This window comes from Euleptes europaea, chromosome 2 (genome assembly GCF_029931775.1).
Source record: "Euleptes europaea isolate rEulEur1 chromosome 2, rEulEur1.hap1, whole genome shotgun sequence".
NCBI classification, from domain to species: Eukaryota; Metazoa; Chordata; class Lepidosauria; order Squamata; family Sphaerodactylidae; genus Euleptes; species Euleptes europaea.
In genome coordinates this window covers 83,005,252-83,025,326 of record NC_079313.1, presented here as the reverse complement: position 1 = coordinate 83,025,326, position 20,075 = coordinate 83,005,252, and the positions used below count along the sequence as shown (strand labels likewise).

General features: G+C 45.8%; 1 protein-coding gene across 1 annotated transcript; it reads right to left on the bottom strand.

Moving 5' to 3' along the window:
* Positions 1-1,881: 1,881 nt before the first annotated feature.
* On the bottom strand, positions 1,882-17,016 carry LOC130473288 (armadillo repeat-containing protein 12-like). The gene is made up of 6 exons (XM_056844810.1): positions 16,878-17,016; positions 12,469-12,626; positions 9,907-10,041; positions 6,246-6,419; positions 4,039-4,110; positions 1,882-2,499 (listed from the first exon to the last, which is right to left on the bottom strand). Exons 1-6 carry the CDS (start codon positions 17,014-17,016, stop codon positions 1,882-1,884), a joined length of 1,296 nt encoding a protein of 431 aa, XP_056700788.1.
* Positions 17,017-20,075: the final 3,059 nt, after the last annotated feature.

Genomic DNA, 20,075 nt, shown 5'->3' with positions numbered 1-20,075 from the left:
GCTCTGTCACCATTCTCTCAATTATCTTGGCCAGAAAGGGCAGATTAGAGATCGGATGATAATCGGCCATGATATTCTTCTTTTAAAGAAATGGGTGAATAACTGCCTCCTTTTGAGGAAAAACACCCTCCATGACTGAGCCTACTAGAGCCTAATCTGCTCTTTACAAGACTTCAGTAGTCAAGATGAACATGGATCAAAAATTCAATTGGCAGGTTTCAGTACCTCCAATATCCTGTCAACACCCAATGTGGTAACCATGAACAGCCCAGATGGTACTGTGGGCACACTTCTACTGCCTGGCGTGTATCATAACCAGTCCCCAACTGGAGCATATTTGAGAAATTTTGTCCCAATAAATGGTCACTTCCTGGGAGCTTAGGTCTCTGACTTAGATATTAGCAGGTATCAAAATACCTTAAATACTTGAGCTGGCTGGGAACTAGCCAATGCAATGGTGGCAAACAAATAAGAAGTCTTTGCTGCTGTCACTACCACCTTCCAATGGACTGTATCACTTTCTATATAAGGCATCGAAGTCTAGCTCATTTGTACGTGAATGTATCAAGTGCAGTTTTACATTGTTCATGTATATTAGTTATCTGTTTGTAAGGTGTGTGTCCCCCACCCCCGCTTCCATTGCAATCCTGTTACACCCAGGATAAATTAGTTCTATCTAATCTGGCACATTACAAATGTGGCCATAGCACCAACTTAACATTGTCAAGATTGAACACATGAACACTTGAAGCTGCCTTATATTGAACCAGACCCTTGGTCCATCGAAGTCAGTATTGTCTACTCAGACTGGCAGCGGGTCTCAAGGGTCTCAGGCAGAGGTCTTTCACATCACCTACTTGCCTGGTCCCTTTAACTGGAGATGTCAGGGATTGAACCTGGGACTTTCTGCATGCCAAGCAGATGCTCTACCACTGAGCCATGGCCCCTCCCTCTCAAATCAGGAGAGTTACAGCTACCATGAGCATCTTATTTTTCCTGGGTGCGGGCAAAGTGAAGAATCTTAGTTCATGGCCAGTTCATCATTTCTTGTTTGGTTCCAGAACCTACAGAAACACATATTGCTTGCTGGTGTGCCCCCTCTCTCTACAATTCAAAGGACTAGAAATCTGTTAAAAGAAAGCAAAATGGAAACCAAGTTTCTTAGACAAATGTCATAGGGAGAATCATGAATACTGGCAGCTCTCACATAAATCAGGTCTAGGGAGTTCTCATTCCTTCTGCATGTGCCATTGAGGACTAGGATAGGCTGCAGCAGATGCTGAACTGATGACAGTTGGCCATGAAGATGACTAAATTACATTTGTGTGGAGCTGCTTTGACAGTTAAGATGAGCTACTTTGGATCACATAATCTCCAAATAAGGCACATGTGGAATATGGGCTCTGTGATTTAAAAAGCTTGTGATTTCAAAACTGGCTTTTCTAGCACCACGCTAGAGTTTCATTTTCAGACAGCTTCTCAGGTCTTTCTGATTTAGCACTAATGTGTCTAATCTGAAATAGGCAAATTCCAACACAGGGCACACTCCTTCAGAGATTATGATGTGTGCAGGTCCACAGACATTTAGGGTGAGCCGATTTCCTGGGAGCTCTGAAATGGAGCAGCCAAGCTGAGCTAGGTACCAGTTGTAAAGAGAAAATAGTGCAAAGAGCAAATAGGCCAGCGAGAGAGATGTTGGGACACCGGACTCTAAAAGCTCATCAGTCAAAGGTCTCCCTGCTTCTGCAGAAGCAAGAACGATGCAGTTAGATGCAAACACACAAAGGTAGTTGCCCAACAAAAAGGCATACAAGTGGTTTTGTCATATTTTCCCTCCCAGCTCATTTATTAGTCTCTTTCTCTTCTGTATATTGGCCCCTATCAGTCACCACTGTCTTCATCTGAGTAAGCAGTTGCAACGGGATGGAAGCCATCCTCGGGGTTAACAAGGACAGGGCCACTGTTAGCCGTGCTGTCAATAGAGTGGCTGCTGACATTGCTGCTGTCACGGGCATAGAAGTCTTCTTGCCCAGTGCTCTCAAGGGGATAGAAGCTATGGGTGGTGTCATTGGAGCCTTGAAGGTGCTGAAAGTTGTGGCCGGTGTCATCGTTGGTGGCAGGAGAGGAAACAATGCTGGGACTAAATGGGTGGTCGCTGAGTGCAGGGTCACTGGGGTGGCTACTGATGTCTGCACCAAAGGGGAGGCCGCTGATGACCTTGCTGTCCTCCTTGCTGAGACGGAGGCTGAGAATGACTTTGCAGGCCTGGATCTGCACCTCTTCCTCCGGGTGGATGATTAGAGCAAGCAGGTGGTCAGAAAGGCGGGAATTCTCACCAAAGATGATGTTGTGAAGGGAGAGGTTGTGGTACGACCGGTGCATTGACTGGTACTGTGGGGTCAGGCGCCCCTCACTAAGCCGCTCCACAAAGACTAACATCTCGTAAAGCAGGTTCCCAGGTAGAGAAGGCTGGAAGAGGGTCAAGAATTCAGGCGGTACCTTAAGGAGAGATATCAAAACTACCTTTAGTTCAATGTCTCTTCTTCCTTCCCCATGCCCCTCCCCATATCTATGCAGGTGACTAATTGTATCATAACTAGGATTGCCAATCTCCAGGTGGTGGCTGGAGATCTCCCGCTATTACAACTGATCTCCAGGCTACAGAGATCAGTTCACCAGGAGAAAATGGCCGCTTTGGCAATTGGACTCTATGACATTGAAGTCCCTCCCCTCTTCAAACCCTGTCCTCCTCAGGCTCCACCCCCAAAATCTCCAGGTATTTCCCAATCCAGAGCTGGCAACCCTAATCATAACACTGGGGAGCTAGTGTTGTATATTGATTAAAGTGTTGGACTAGGGCTGGGGAGACCCGAGTTCAAACTGCCGCTCTGCCACATCAAACTCAGTGGGTAACCCTGGGCTGGACACACTCTCCCAGTATAACTTACTTCACAGGAATGCTGTGAGGACAAAACTGAGGCAGGTAGAAACATGAGCTCTCTGGAGGGTGGGATTAATATATATTTGAGGAACACAGCACTAACACTCACCCTTGTCAAAGATGCTACAGAAAGTGGTAGGGAGCAGGAAAACTGGTAGGATAAATGGAACCAAGCATAGTGCTTATCCCCCCCCAAAGCACTGCTATTCTAGCCTTGACCAGCTTGTACCAGGTGGTAGAATGGTGGGATAGCACTGAAGCAGCAGCTCCCTGTCATTACTGTGGCAGTAGCAGTTGGGCGAAAACGCACGGTCGCTTTAGCTTCCTGTATTCCCTGTTTCAGCCAGGATTTAGCCAGGATCGAACGCACGTTCAGCAAAACGCATGCGTTCGATCCTGGCTGAATCCTGGCTGAAACAGGGAATACAGGAGGCTAAAGCGACCATGCATTTTCGCCCGTAATTTCAACAGTGATCAGATAAAATGCCAAACCCCAAAGGCCAGAGTTTAGCCGGGGTTTGCTCTTCCCTCTCTTTCTGCTTCACTTCCAGACCCCACGTGGAACTCTGACCTTCATGTTCTTAGTCAATTTGTTTTTATACTGAGCACACAGTAGATTTTACATGGAACTGCACTTGTAAAGGGGTCTCATTCTGGGGTTAGGGGCTTATTGAAAGCCTGGTGGCCGTAGAGGCAATCAAAAGTCAATAACTTTGCAATGCAGAAACTGGATACTGGACTCCTATATGGCAGTTATCATTGCCAAGATCCAAAGGGAAAAATGAAGGGGGTTCCTTTCCAAAGCATGGCCTGCTGGAGCAGCCAAAATTGCTAAAAAATATAGATGAACAGAAGAAAGCTGCAGTCACATTTCGATCCCTGCTCTGTTTACTCTCAAATGATGAGATTCTGGTTGCTCTGAAGTCAGCTGGATGTGTTACTCAACTGGAATGAGCCAGTTTACCATACAGCTGCAGACACCAAGCAACAGAAAGCAAATATGCTTCTGTTTTAGCCCATTCCCATAGCAACCGCACATTCCCTGTTTCCAATTCAAGCACAAAGCTTTCTCGCAGAAGCACAAGGGTGGCCCTTACCTGGCAATTCATGATGTCAAACAGCAGATCTTCCTTTTGGGCCATTGTGGTAAGAAGTTTGAGAACCTGCACCTGGAGACACAGATGAGAGCATCAGAGATAGTCAGCGGGGGCACTGGATCATTTTGCAGGGTAAACAAGCCCCAAGCTCTTCTAGTAGCAAGTTGCCCCCTCCCCTCCCCAACCCCTAGTAAATGAAAGAGGACGCAAGGTGATAACCACTTATTGGATCAACTAGTTTTCAAGCTGCTGGGGGGAAGCGTTTCTACTAACACATTCTTCAACAGCTTGGATGTTCAGAACAGGATGAAATAGTGAGGCTACACGTTTTTAAGCTGATGGGGATCTTTTCCCAATTTCAGGGTTGCAAACTTTTAAACAGGTCCCTCTTAGCTTTCTCGTTAAAATCAGTTTTATCTGCAGCAATTTTCAGGTGATGTTATTTAGCTCTATGCCATGGATATCTTCAACTACAAATTTCTGCATATTAAACCTATTAAAGGGACAGGACATTATTTTTCTTGGCCAGTTAACTAAGGGGAGGTTGATCTTGGTGAAGAGTGTGGGTTACTCAAACCCCAGAGAGTGTAGTGAGGCAGAGATCTTTCTCTCAATGTTACTTGCCATTCATACCTAGGAGGACTGCTTGCAGGCAAAGCATAGAGTCTACCATGGAGCATTGGACCAACCCAAACAGGATTTTAAACCTACCCAGGCTACCCTTTCTGGACCATTCATAGTACAGGTAAAGAGCATATCATTCAAAACTTGTTCCTAACATTTTAAAATACCTAGTTGCTTTATGTTTCTAGGTTTTGTTGTTGTTTTGGACTAATGTATTTTCCTAGTTTTAACGTGGTCTACTGGAACAGCCTTTGCTTGTTGGAGCTCAGAAGCTAAGCAGGATTAGCCATCAATAGTATTTGTATGGGAGACCACCAAGGAAGATCTGGGTTGCTGCACAGAGGAAGGCAATGGCAAACCACCTCTGTATGTCTCTTGCCTTGAAAACCTACAGGGTCGCCATAAGTTGGCTGTGGCTCGATGACCAAAACAACAACAACCAATAACAAAAAAAACCTATAATAAAGAGGCCACTCTCACAATTATGCCATTCTCCGTTTCACCCAGTAGATGGTGCAAAAGGGGTGGGAAGGGACCATGAACGATGCCGCATGTACCGGTAGTACAGCAAGGTCACGGCCTGAGCAGATGACTGGGAGCAAAGATTTCCTCACTTCCAGCTTAAGGCCCTGGTTCCTTGCTATAGATTGAATGACAGCTTCTCTAGTGCCCACAGTTACTCCCCCGCCCCCATAGGTTTGCTAGTGTCCACACAGAATAAAAAGGCAACTCTCACCTATGCTAATTCTTAGTTGCAACCTAACAATGACTGAAAAAGTGACCAACTCATCTAACACTGGGCAGTCAAAGAGACCTCAAGTTTGTCCCAGTTGGATGAAATCCATATGAAATATACTTGGAATTTGTTTTATTATATTATGGAAAAATTAAACATTGTAATAAATGTTGTTCCAAATAGAAGACAATGGGCATAAAGAAAGCATGAAAGGTACTCGGATCTCAGTGAAGCTATATTGCAAGAATTTGTAGCAGCACTCCCTTTGGACAGATTCTGACAAAGACAAAAACCGCCAAAACATGGAGGAATGCAATACTGAAATGCTGTTGCTGAAGAGTATGGGCTGTTACTTTAAGATGTAAATGCCATCTTTGTGTAGCACTTACACAATGTATCACTATGGTTGAAAAAATATATTTAGCAAAGCTTTTAAATAGTTAAAGAACATGCTCCAGTTTGAACATTATGTGCTTACAAAATGTACCTGTTTGGGGCCACCTAGGCAAGAATACAATGGCTGTGCTTTAACATTATTTCCCCATTGAGTACAACTGAGGAACTCCCAAGAACTTTCTACCGAAATTTTCTACTGTGAAAAATAAAGCAGATCGGATGACACCAGCTGGAAAAGGCCATTTGCTCAACATCTGAACACATGTTTTCATGCAGGTGGTTCCCGTTTTAGTCCTTGGCATTTCCAGTTAACAGAATCTCAGAATCCTCATAAGGATCACTTTTAATCAGTATCTTTTGGAGGGGGACTGCACTTCTGCCCTGTTCAAGCTTTGGCTGTATCCAAGGAGGTGGGGATGGTGGAGGAGGAGGAGCCCAGCCCTGTTTGTACCTTAGCCAAAATGTCCGACATTAGCAGAATATCCATGAAGTTTCGTAGCAGCCTCCTCAGCATTGGGTGAGTGTCCTCTGTTATGTGCAATCCATTCACCAACCGCAGCCCGGCAGTGTGCAGATTGCCGTTCCAGTCGCTGACTACCAGCTCAAAGATCTTGGGGACATACTCCTGCATGAAAAAACAGAGCAAGTTCTTGTGATTATGAAAGTGGCCGTGGGACACCACCGAAACCAGAACGCAGCCACAGAATCTGTTCTCAAGGCCAGTACTTTCATATGAATCCTACTAGCAATTAGAGAGCCCCTCAGAGCATATGCAGCAAGCAGGATTCATTTTCTTTCAGCACTGAGTCAACTCGGCCGATCCAACATATTTAAATTTGGGGGGGGGGCAGGAATCCCAGATCAGGCATGTGGCTTGCAGAAAGGTGTGAGCCCCAGAACCTCTCATGTAAGATCAGACATTTCCTAATAATAAATTTGATGCATATTTCTGGCAGCGAGACCTTCACCAAGTTTGCAGCCTCCATCATTGTTGGACTATATATGCAGTTAAGGGGAATGTTTAAATCCATGTTTTCTCCCCATATTAACTAGGCAACTGCACAAAGTCTGGCTGTTTAGATTACACAAACTATGAGGAATCACTGGGAGGGGACAATTCGGAAATTGCCTCTCCCCCCAAAGTCTCCTCTCAGATTCTATAAGTTGTCGGGGGCTTGAGCAGGCTAATTTGCCCTCCTTTCCCTCCCTTTAACTGATTCTTCACTGCTTTAAATATTCCATGCTCCTGGACCATTTGGATTTCCCTTCTTGTTTTAATTTATTTACAGAGCCATACTTTTCTGCTTTTCCAGTATTTAGGGACCCCTGCCTTATCTGTGGAGAGTCCTGGTTTTGTTGCTTTTTTTTACTGACATGGAGCCAAGGAGATTTATTATTAGATACTGAACAAGCAGGAGACCCACAAGATTCACGGGGATCCCATCCTTTCACCTCCTCTCACCTGCTTATCAGGCCGACCACTCACTTGCCAAGCCACCCGCTCACTGTCCACCTCTGCCTGCCTGGCTCATGCAGTTGGCAGCAGCAGTGGGGGGGAGGGACAGGGGCTGGCTCCCACTCTCCCTGGCCATGTGCCTGCAGTGCTACCACCTTCGCTGGCCTGGCTTTCCCAGCAGCAGTTGTGGCTTGGGCTCCTGCTCCTCCCCCGGGCAGAGCTCCCACAGCTGACTTTTGATAAAGTCTTTGATAAAGCCTTTGATAAAGTCCCCCATGATCTTCTTGAAACAAAGCTAGTAAAATGTGGGCTGGACACTGCTACTGTTAGGTGGCTTGGTAATTGGTTGACCAACCGAACCCAAAGGCTGCTCATTAATGGCACAACTTCATCCTGGAGAGGAGTGACCAGTGGGGTACCACAGGGCTCTGTCCTGGGACCGGTACTATTTAATATTCTTATAAATGACTTGGATGATGGAATAGAGAGCATGCTAATCAAATTTGCAGATGACACCAAGTTAGGAGGGGTAGTTAATACCCCGGAGGGTAGGGTCAGAGTTCAGAATGACCTCGATAGACTGGAGAGCTGGGCCATAAGCAATAAAATGGATTTCAATAGGGAGAAGTGTAAAGTACTTCACCTAGGCAGAAACAACATAAGGCACAGGTACAGGATGGGAGATAGTTGGCTTGACAACAGTACATGTGAAAGAGATCTGGGAGTCTTAGTGGACCACAAACTGAACATGAGTCAACAGTGTGATATGGCAGCTAAGAAGGCCAATGCAATTCTGGGCTGCATCAATAGGAGTATTGTGTCTAGATCAAGGGAAGTAATAATACCACTATATTCTGCATTGGTCAGACCTCACTTGGAATACTATGTCCAGTTTTGGGCTCCACAATTTAAGAAAGATGTTGATAAGCTGGAGTGTGTCCAGAGGAGGGCGACCAGAATGGTCAAAGGTCTGGAACCCATGCCCTATGAGGAGAGACTTAGGGAGTTGGGTTTGTTTAGTTTGGAGAAGAGAAGGTTGAGGGGAGACATGATAGCCATGTTTAAATATTTGAAGGGATGTCATGTTGATGAGGGAACTAGCTTGTTCTCTGTTGCTCCAGAGACTAGGACACGGAGTAATGGATTTAAACTAATAGAAAAGCGATTCCACCTAAACATTAGGAAGAACTTTCTGACGGTGAGGGATGTTCAACGGTGGAATGCGCTGCCTCGTGGGGTGGTGGAGTCCCCGTCTTTGGAGGTCTTTAAGCAGAGGCTAGATGGCCATCTGTCGGGAGTGCTTTGATTGTGGGATCCTGCATTGCGGGGGGAGGGTTGGGGTCACTGGGGATGTGGGGGGGAGGTAGTTGTTAATTTCCTGCATTGTGCAAGGGGTTGAACTAGATGACCCTGGTGGTCCCTTCCAACTCTATGATTCTATGACCTGTGAGAAATTCGGGAGGAGGAATCCTGGAAGTAGTGGTGCCCTGCTGCTGCCCTACTTGTCCACCTGCCCCTCCCCCCCCACTCTGCCTGACCTCCCACTCTGCCTGCACCCCTGCCTGCCCCCATGCCTCTCACAGAATCTTTATGTTTTTTGCACAAGTTCAGGTATTCCTCTGTTTTATAAGGGATTTATAAGCCTCCTTTTTGAAACTTTTCACTTTTTTTGCAAATTTGGGGCATCTCCCAGGTCTATAGGAAAAAAATCTCCTTTGTCATGCTTCCAATCTCCTGATTTAAGGATGCATGGCTGGAGCCATGTTGAAAATTAGATATAACAAGTGGAGAACCCATAAGGACTTGCAGGGGACACCTTAATTTCCCCTGTATCCCCCTCTCCACACCATTTTCTTTCCCCTTCCTCCTGGTAGCCCCCGTATCCTCAACTCTCCCCACTTTCTTCTCTTCTCCCCACCCACCCACCATTCCATCTTTTATCTGTTCTTCCTACCTTCAGCCTTATTTATTGTTTATTTACTTGGTTTATACCCTGCCTTTCTCCACAATAGGAAGTCACCATTTTTCTCCCCAATGGGGATCCAAAGCAGCTTCCACCATTCTACCTCCTCCATTTTATCCTCACAACATTGTGAGGTATGTTAGGCTAAAAATATACAACCGGCCCAAGTTAACTCAGTGAGCTTCCATGGCAGAGTGGGGATATGAACCTAGTCTGAAACTCTAATCACTATACGTGCTGGCTTTGGTGGCATGGTAGATGTTGGACAGTAGCAAGTAGCCAGTTCTGAGAGGGTCATGCAAATAATGTGATATCATTACACCTATTAGTTGCTGCCCGGCCTAGCTCCAATGTGTCCTTTCTCAAAGGCCAAAACAGCCCTAGAAAGGGCCCTCCACCCACCTTTTTCAACCAAGGCTTCAAGGCTGGCAATACTGTCATGGTTGCCTAGCATCCCCAACAACAGCCACTGAGAAGGCATTAATTTCTTACAAGCACTATTTCTATTATTTGGGGGTGTTTTAACCTCTTAATGTATTTCTATTTTTCTCCTTTTTGGATTTCAGATTTTTCTGCAAATCTGTTATCTGTTTGTGGCTCCAAAGTCTTGATTTAAGTTTCTAAAGATTTGGCTATGTTAAGAATTAAATATATTGATGATGATAGCGACACACAACTTCTGTAAGTGGTTACCTGGATTTTGATTTTAAACTTCCAAATACTTGTGAAAGCTTTGAGAGCATTTAATGCTTCAGTTTTGATGACTGTATCTGCATCATCCAGGAATTCTGCCACTAATTTTATATCATCATAGGTACAGGTACTTGCCTGCAAAGCAAGAAACAGATCATCAAGTGGGAATCTGTCAGGAATATAAATCACCTGAATTATTACAGTAGTTAATATACTTATTGCACATCCAAATAATACTTTGTGACTTGTGACCCTCAGTGTGTATGTGTGTGTGTGTGTGTGTGTATGTGTGTAGCCAATGAGGAGCAGCCCTTTGGAGCAGGGAAATGGCAGGCAGTGAAAGGATTAAGTGCCCTTCACTCACCACTTATCCATTCTCAACTGCCCATTTTCAAAATGGCTTTCCTTTTGTAAAATAAAAGCCAGCAGGATATTACTATGCATGTTAGAGTTCAGCACACAGGGCCAAATTACACTATCTTTTTTTACTTGTTAGATCTTGATTCCATGCATGTTTAACTTGAGAATGGGGCAAATCACTGCCCTGGGGCCATTCCCCTTAGAAAAAGGGGGGGGAGGCAGGAGCCCCTCATCTCCCCACACTGTGGTCCTGAGCTAAATTTTGTCCCCACAGACTTTTTGAATGCTTTTCCCTGCAGTGCCATGAGGCTACAGGGAAAACAAGTCAGTTCTGGGTTCTGAAAAAACGTATCATGTAGTTTGGCCCTGTTAGCACCTACAGGGGGAGGTTAGTTTGAAATACCCCTTTATGCCAAGGAGCATTAAAGTAGGAAGGGCATAGCTTTTTGCTTGGCATCCCAACCCTGTGACGCTGCCACAATCCAGAGTTCCAGAATCCATGGACAGGGCTCCCGGTGTCGGCTGTCAAGGCTCCACAGGTACATGGGACTCTTTGACTGTTCATAGTCAGCAATAGGAAAGTTTCACTTGCACTTATGAGGCTACACCAGAACATATATGTACTGACCTAAAGTTAGAGATGGGACCTCTCCAAATGCCCAGGCCAGGTAGTTTAGACTCAGCTTTTGGTACTGACACAGCCTATTGCAGGCCGGTTCTCCAACCAAGCCATTCAAACAACAGCTTGGGCTGGCACAATAAAGTGGGCACTGACGCCCAGCAGGAATCTGGCTTGCTCCTGGCCATTGGCAGTGAGGGAGGTGTCAGCCATTGCTCCTGGTCCTATCCCGCCACTGGCCAGCTGTGAGCCAAGTCCCCGCCGATCAAATCAGGACAGCCCCACAGAAAGAGGCTATCCTTGGAATGACGAAATACCTTGCCCCGCTGGACCAAATATACCTGGCACAATGATGTAGCAAAGCAAGCTTGACAAATCATTTTCACTCTTGCTCCAAATACCCTTTGATTCTCTCTGAAGAGATAACCCAGTTGTAGATTCCCAGCCCTGCAGCCTGTATCTTGTATGTACTTTCCCACACCTGCAGAAATGGCTGCCTCCTTGTTTTTCTAAGTTCACCTTAAAGACATTCCAGTGAAAACATTTGCTTTCCTTTGCTGAAACGCTCTCAGACCTTAATCCAGAACAAATGGAAGATCTCAGAGATTTACAACTAGGGGTGTGCATTTGGCAAAGCCAAACCAAAAAAACAGCAGCAATTTAAGGGAGTAAAAAACTGGTTCCCAAATAATGCTGAAATATTTGGCATTAATCAGGCTGCTTCGGCCCTGCCTTCATTTTAAAAAACTGGGGAGGGGATCCCCTCCTCCCCCTCCCTCCCTCTCCCTCACTTACCTGCAGGCTGGCTGGGACTTGGAGATGGCAGGCGTCACAGAGCAGGAGGCTGGGCCCAGCGTTCAGCTCTGCACCACCTGCTGCCTCCAAGCCCATGTGGACTTTGGAGGCAGCAGGTGGTGCAGAGCTGAATGCTGGCCCCGGCTGAGGTGAGCCCAGCCTTCTCCTCTGCGCCACCTCCAAAGTTCACGAGGAGTTTGGAGGCAGCAGGCGGCACAGAGCTGAACGCTAGGCTTGGCTGAGCCCGGTGTTCAGCTCTGCACTGCTGCCTTTGGACTCCAAGTGGGTCTCGGTGCTGGTGCAGAGCTGAATGCTGGGTGGGGCTCAGCTGGGCCCAGCATTCGGCTCTGTACCGCCTTCCTTCTCCAACACCCACATGGACTTCGGAGGCAGCTGGGGTTTTTTGGGTTTGGATTTACCGGTAATAGACCCGAAAAATTTTGAATATCCGGAAAAACCCAGTATGGGAATTTGGCTTTTTCCAGATTTTTTTTGAAAATTTCCAGGTCTATTAAACCCCAAAACAAAAAATACCAGAAAAAAATGGTGCACACACACCCCTACTTACAATGCCATCCTAAGCAGAGTTACACCTTTCTAGGCACATTGACTTCAACATACTTAATCTGTTTAGGATGGTACTATGAGTCTCACAGATTTCTAGTGGAACATGGTCAAGATGAAGAGGAGCCTTAGACCTAAACCCAAATTTTAGTTGTAGGCCTCTCATTTGCTTCTGACTTGCTCTTCCATGTTGCATTTTAGGCCCAATAACTTTGGACGTTCACCTCTGATTCCTTTAGTAAGACGCACTGGGTGATGGTGTGAAGTGCCACCTTCTTGGAGGAGCCATCTAGGTTTGGTTTGAGAGACTGTAGGGTCCTTCTGAGTTCTCCAGGAATGGTCGCTCTTGCACATGGAGTTGGGCGATACTCAACAGAACATCCTGGAAATCATAATCCAGCAGTGAAATACTTGCCCCACAGAGAAGAAATCCCCTATCACTTATGGATACTGTTATGCTGGAATTCCTTGCACTTCTAATTCAGTGCAATGGAAACAACGGGACGTTTCTATGCAGAAATGGGTTATTGTGTCATATTTTATGCATCTAACTATGTGATAATATACATTTTTGTATTCATCATCAATGGCTGATATCCATTTATGTTTATATTAGCTATATGGCTCCCAAAGGTAGCGTACAAAAAGAAACAATTAATGAAAGATTCTGAATTGACAATGATAACAAATTCCATTATCTAAGCTATAGGTAAATAGAATAGGAATAGAAATTCCAAGCAAGATCTTAGTACAGAAAAAAAATAAGGCCTAGTTTTTACCTGAGGACATTATTGTTTCAGTATTATCAGTTTTCCCCAATTTTTAAGTTATTTTTTTTCCAACAAACATAAAAACCATATAAATGCAATATATTGTTAACAATCAATTAATAAGATCCTTAGATGAATATTAATTGGATCCTAAATACCTCTAAAGTATCATAAACATTTACAAAGTTAGCCTAAAGAGGTGGATCCCACAGAGCATTTCTCTGTTCACTCATGGAAGGATTTCTGTTTGTGGGACCTACCTCCCGCTGCAGCCCAAAACACCCCTGAAATGCTGTTCCCAGGAACAGCAGGAAGGGGGGGAGTATTTGGGTTGAAGTGGGAAGTGGGAATTGAGACAATCATGTTCCACCAATAGAAATACATCCATCAGTTAGAAAACTCCATGGGACCCAAGCCAAATCTTTTAGCATTCACAGACTCTAACAGTGCAATCCTAAACTAGGGTTTCCAGGCCCCTCTTTGCCACTGGCGGGAGATTTTTGGGGCGGAGCCTGAGGCGGGGTTTGGGGAGGGGAGTGCCATAGTGTCCAATTGCCAAAGCGGCCATTTTCTCCAGGTGAACTGATCTCTATCGGCTGGAGATCAGTTGTAATATTAGGAGATCTCCAGCTAGTACCTGGAGGCTGGCAACTCTATCCTAAGAACACTTTCCTGGAAGTAAGCCCCATTGAGTAGATCTGAATATTTTTCTGAGTAAACTGCTTTGGATGGCACAGTTATTCTATTTCATCAGAAGTTGAGACATGTTAATTTAATTATTGTAAGCAAAATCTGTGTACTGGAGAACCATTTGACCATCAAAGGTGGCTTTTCTAATAACCAGCATTTGCAATTAACAATTTGACACATTGTTAACAGTAAATAAAATATCATCCCTATTTCTGATTTAGATCCCACAAGCTGCGGAATTGCTTGTGGAATAAATTTTTGAGAAATCCCCCTCCTATACAAATCTCTCTCACACTAATATTATAAACTCTCCGGGACTTCAGTAGGCCACACTCCCCATCTCTCTGTTTTACTTTTTAAAAATTTGTTTAACTCATATTCAACCACATCAGAGTGTATTTGCCAAGTGCAGTCTTCTTTTTAATTGACAATATTTTTCTATATAGCTACAGCAATCTTCCAGGTGTACAGAAAACTTGACTTTGTAAGTCAATGACCCCCATTTTACCTCCCTGCAGATGACCATTCAGCTACTAAGTTTGCTATTAAAGGGGTACACAATACATAAATAACCTGAGGAACTGTCTGCTTGATCTCCTTAACTGGCTCAAATTACATGCCTCCTGGTACATGCTCAGTCCTCATCAGGACATTTTTCACATTTTCTTTCAGTTAATTTACAGTGCAATCTTAAAGGGGGGGGGGAATGGGCTTAGGGAACCGACTAACCCTTACACCGGCATAAGGGCTAGTTATGTTGGCGTAGGGACCTAGCACTGCTGCACCACTCTCAGATGCTGGCGCTGCTGTGCAGCGGCTGCACACTGGCACAATTCTGGTGCAGGGTTCTGCGCCGGTATCGTTGTGGGTAGATCGTGGGGCATAGCTGAAGTCAGTCTACTCCCTAATACCTTTTAGCCCAAGAATGCCCCTTGACAGAGGTGCAAAGTTGCACCAAGAAAGAAAGGCAGCATGGCCTATAGGCAGCCATAGAGTGGCAAAAAAGTGTTCCCCCGATGCTGCATGAGGCCCCAAGCAGCTCTCAATAAAGTGTCTTCATTGGCCACAACTGTGTCTTTGTGTGTGTGTGTCTGGGTTTAATTTGAGGGTGGGTGGGTAGGCTGATTTTCTCTGGAGTTGTTGCAATCTGCCCCCTGGAGGGGCTGCTTGCTGTTGTGAGGGATGAGGGACAGGTGCACATCGAGAACCTGCTGGGGGACCCCACATGATGTCCTGCTCCTACAGTCCCCCTTCTGCCCTGCTGCTAGCAGGGGTAGTGCAGGAATTGGTGTGGGAGCGTACGTGGTGTAGTGGTTAAGAACGGTGGTTTGGAGCGGTGGAGTCTGATCTGGAGAACCGGTTTGATTCCCCACTCCTCCACATGAGCGGCGGAGGCTAATCTGGTGAACTGGATTTGTTTCCCCGCTCCTGTACACAAAGCCAGCTGGGTGACCTTGGGCAAGTCGTTCTCTGTCAGCCCCACCTACCTCACAGGGTGTCTGTTGCGGGGAGGGGAAGGGAAGGTGATTGTAAGCCGGTTTGATTCTGCCTTAAGTGGCAGAGAAAGTCGGCATATAAAAACCAACTCCTTCTTCTTCTTCTTCTTCTTCTTCCTTGGCAGTGTGGGCATCCTACTGGAAGATGTGGCCATTGGTGAGCAGAGGACACCCACAACTGCACAGACTGCCCATGTCATCTTCTCCTTCCTCTTCTGAGGTGTGGGCATTTGCTGCTCCATGTGGGCAGGTGGCCGGCTTGGGATGATTGGTGGGGGGATGCTAGGGCCCATGCCAACTCTTGCAGGTGCCCAGGGACTTCTGGTGGGACTTGGACCCATTAAGGGTGTGTGTACCACTGACAGCAACTCAGCATTCCTGGCTAAGCCCCTTTCCACCCACAGACATTTGGTTCGGCCCCCATGCTGGACGACCCCTGATTGGTTCTGGCTGCCCTGTCATCACGGCCTTGCTGCCTCACCACAACACCTTCAGGGAACGCTGCAGCACAGCTGCTGGGGACGCTAATACAGTTGCGGCCACTGAATGCCAGCCACTGACACTTATTTCCTGCTGGCCGCCACATGAACAAACTCTACAGGGAGCGAACTAGCAATGCCACAGTTATGCCGAGGCAGGCCACTATGGCACAGGTAGAGTCCCCAAATATGTTTGTGGGTTTTGATACTTCTATGATACTCTTCGGATAACCCATATATATATAAAACTGGATACAATGCCATGTGCCTGTTTAATAATGTCCAAGACACCTTTCCCAAATCCCTTAATTTCAAGAGTCACCGTCAAAATATGTAAGAACTCCTCTTTTAGTAAACCTCATCTCCAATATTAATATTCTATTCTGGATACATCTCCCATTCCCAAGAGATATTATACCACTAAAATTAACACTTTATAATGATTTTCAGCAGCTCATACACATGACAAGATTTAATACTCATCCTCCATAAATATCTTCAGTCCTCCTTTTCTAAACAAGAATCCCCACCCTTAGCCCATTATTTCATATAATTAATTGCAACTTGCTTATGTGGAGAGCTGAGATGCTGTAGCAGATCAGCCAGTTCACACAAAAAACAGTCTGTGCAGGATGTCTTAAGCAATTGTTTTGAGATGAAACCTACGAGATTCCGGGGTTAATACTTCTGGCTGGGGAAAATTGTTGAAGGATAAAGCACCCCTGAGGTAAAACAAACTTGCTTTAATAGCAAGATTAGCCTTAGACATTTTAACCCCCACCCCCCTTGGGTGTTCCAGACCATGCAGGCCATCTTCCTATATCCCACAGAGCCTGACTATAAATTCTTTCACCCTGTGACCGCCCCCACCCCTCTTCAAATCCAACAGATATATCAGCTATTCATCCTCTGCTGGGCTCATAACAATGGAAGGAAAAGATTACCACAGAGGAGAGGTCAACAAGAAAGAGTTTAACAGGAGTCTAGACAAAAGATGGATAAGGATTGCAGAAAGGGGAAAATGTGTCATTAATTGCACAATAACTAGAATGAGTAGCCCACTATGAGACAAATATATGAGCGGTTGCCAGACATTTACATCAAATGACGTACTGCATGACCATGACCCCTTTGGGAACAAAACCCACAAACTGTGGTGAGAATTCTTCATCATTTCCATGTATCCCTCATGACTCACTGTACAAATCTCTTGTCTCTGACTTGAAGGCAGGACTTTTGAGCACTGCTAGGAGAGTCTTGGCTAGTAGATAGATGGCTCCGGCTCCAGTAGCTGCAGTTATCACATTTTTTGGAGTTATCAGCTCATAGTACTGCATCTCCTCACTTGAACTTCCAGGGACCACAGCTGAGCTCTGGCCACAGGCTACCCCCCCCCCCGAAGCTGCTCACTACGCAGTTTGTGATGTCACCAGAGTCCAGCAGGCAATTGTGCCACATCATCACCAGAGCAAGTGTTAAGTTTCTGAGGTCCCTCTCCACCTCCACATCTGGTATGAACACCATGAAATCTTGACAGACTCTTTCTCAAAGCCCTTTCCTTTCTCTGTAGGGCAACAGAGGGCCTGAGGACATATCTGAGGACACATCTGTGCACATAGGTCCTGCTTGGGTTCACCTGGGTTCACCTGGGTAAGTGTATCCTTTTTCCTTCAATAATTCAAAGCTACCTGGAGATATCCAAGCAGCAAGACTACTTAAGAAGAGCATTTCAGAAGGAAGTCAATGTCATCAGCATGGCAGTGGATTCCTTTGAAGGGGAACATTCCTGAACCAGCTCAGGATCATTTGGATCATTATCAAGTAGATTTGTAGCGGAGAGGGGATGTGAGAGGTATAGAGGATTCATCCCTCCACAGCACTGATTTTCTATTTAAAGAAGATTGCGAAGGGGTAACAGTGTTAATCTGCCATAGCAAATTAAACTCTAGTGGCATTTTAAAGACTAAAAACATTTACTTCAAAATGAGCTTTCATGAGTTACAGTGAGTTACAGCCCACTTCTTCAGATAAACATGTAAAACGGAATTTGTGCTGGGAAATCTTATGGGGAAGGAGGAGGTGAATTCAAGGCTTGATGTGAATCTTACCATGAATCTTTCAAGTATAAAGCTCAACGGAAGGAGCAAAAAGCAGGAGTTGATGTAGAAAGGTTAGTTGTGAGTCCCAACATAAATCAGAAGTAGCAGTTACATATCCGGGATGGTTAGGGAGGACAGAGGTTTAAACAGATACGCAAATAGATGACGTGAAAATTAGTGATACTGGCACAGGGTTATAGTCTATAAAACATGTTAAGAACAGCCAATACACACTTTAATTGGAGACTCATACCTAACCAGGGGCAGATGGGCCATTAAGGCTACCAGGAAGAGCCCCAATGGGCCGACGGCCTGCGGCTGTCCTTCCCCAGTGACACCAGCCCAACCCAGGGGCCACTCCCCTACCAGGGCCACACCAGCCAGAAGAGAGGGATGGGTGAAAGCCAGAGGTACAGGGAAGGAGGGCTCACCATGGCAAGGGGTACATTTTCCCAGTCCACCCTCACCATGGGAAAGGGTAGGATACACCTGCCTAGAGTCACCACAATGAGGGATGGAACAAGCTTACCTGGCCTCATCTCACCTGGCGAGGGATGGACCTGCCAAGCCTCACCCTACCTGGCTGCCCAGTTTGGACAGGCACCTCCTGCTCAGTGTTGGCTGGGCAGGCTCTCTCTCCCTCCTTTGGAGGGGTGGGGCTGAGGCAGCCTGGGGGCAGGCCAAGGCAGGCTGGGGGTGATGCCCTCGTTCAGGGCCATTTCTCCCTCTAGTCCACCCCTGTACCTAGCCTGTCTACATCAACTCCTCCCTTTTCCTCTTGCACTGAGATTTACACTTGAAAGGCTCATGGTGTGATTCACATCAAGCCTTGGACCCTCATTACGTTTCGCCCTTAAGATTTCCCAGTTTGACTTTCCCTTTAAATATGTGTCTGAAGAAGTGAGCTTTGACTCACAAATGCTCATATGGAAACAAAGGTTTTTACTCTTTAAGGTGCCACTGGACTTTTGTTATATAAAGAAGAAACACAAAGAGTGGATATATTCTTTCAGTTGTGATTTGTTTTGTTGCAACAACACAAGTACTGAATTGCATGAAATACTTAACTTGCAGGCAGGGGGAATGCCCGCAGGACAGGTCTCTCTGAACAAGTAGTCTCTTCCTGACCGCCTTGAAAAATATCTGGCGGAAGAGGGCAGCAAACCCCTAGAGATTGTGTAATTAATTCAGTGACATACATAGAGAATGGAGCACTTTTGAAGTGCTCCATATGGTGAGCTCCATTTGGTGAGCCAGAAAGGAGAGGTTGTAAGCAGGGATGGGAAAGTTAAATTCATGTCCCAAACCTGCCATATATTACATAGGCAGACAAAGCAACTAGCATAAAATATTTTATTTTCAATTAATTTGCTGATCTTTCTGAACTTTCTTCCCCAAAGTTTCAACATTAGATGCAAATTAGGTGCATTTACTATTGGCTATATCCTCCTCCAGCCAGCTTAACAAGCCAGACAGGGGCACAGTGAAAGTTGCCAGGGGTAGGGATTGGAAGATATCAGGAAAAGGTTTCTAAGGAAGGGGTTTTCTTTAACCTTTGGCACACACCTTAGTCTACTGGTAAAGCATCAGAGAGGAGCCCCGTGGCACAGAGTGGTAAGCTGCAATACTGCAGTCCAAGCTCTGATCACGACCTGAGTTCGATCCCAACGGAAGTTGGTTTCAGGTAGCCGGCTCAAGGTTGACTCAGCCTTCCATCCTTCCAAGGTCGGTAAAATGAGTACCCAGCTTGCTGGGGATAAAGGGAAGATGACTGGGGAAGGCACTGGCAAACCACCCCGTAAACAAAGTCTGCCTAGTAAACGTCGGGGTGTGACGTCACCTCATGGGTCAGGAATGACCCAGTGCTTGCACAGGGGACCTTTACCTTTACCTTACTAAAACATCAGAGTAGACAGTAAGAAACACTGTGCTAGTAACTTTTGTAAATCTTTGTTTCCCCCCTTTGGGGAAGTGGCAGGAAGAAGGGAAATGGTGGAAGAAAAGAGGGAGAGAATGAAGGGTAAGTGCCAAGGGTGGAGTGCTTTTCCTGGGTGGGAGGGATCTTGGGCTTTTTATACATTAATACCCTGCCTGAGGACCTAACTACACATTACATTTTTTCCTGGGTCCTTCTGGGTAGCCTGCTCAATTGAATTGGAAGTGGCAGGTTCCATGATGGGAACTCAATTCCTCGGTTGTGTGCAGTCAATTTCAGATTGGGACAGGGAGAGGGTGATTATGCCTCCCCATATGCTTTTCCAACCTGAAACAACCCCCTGGGGTGCTATTTGGGAGAA

Excerpts from the sequence above, each read along its gene's own strand:
- LOC130473288 (XM_056844810.1), bottom strand. The coding sequence starts at position 17,016 with ATGCAGTACTATGAGCTGATAACTCCAAAAAATGTGATAACTGCAGCT. Across the intron at positions 6,420-9,906 it reads AGTTTAAAATCAAAATCCAG|GAGTATGTCCCCAAGATCTT; the intron begins GTAACCACTTAC and ends TTTTTCATGCAG. Across the intron at positions 2,500-4,038 it reads TTGACATCATGAATTGCCAG|GTACCGCCTGAATTCTTGAC; the intron begins GTAAGGGCCACC and ends TCTCTCCTTAAG.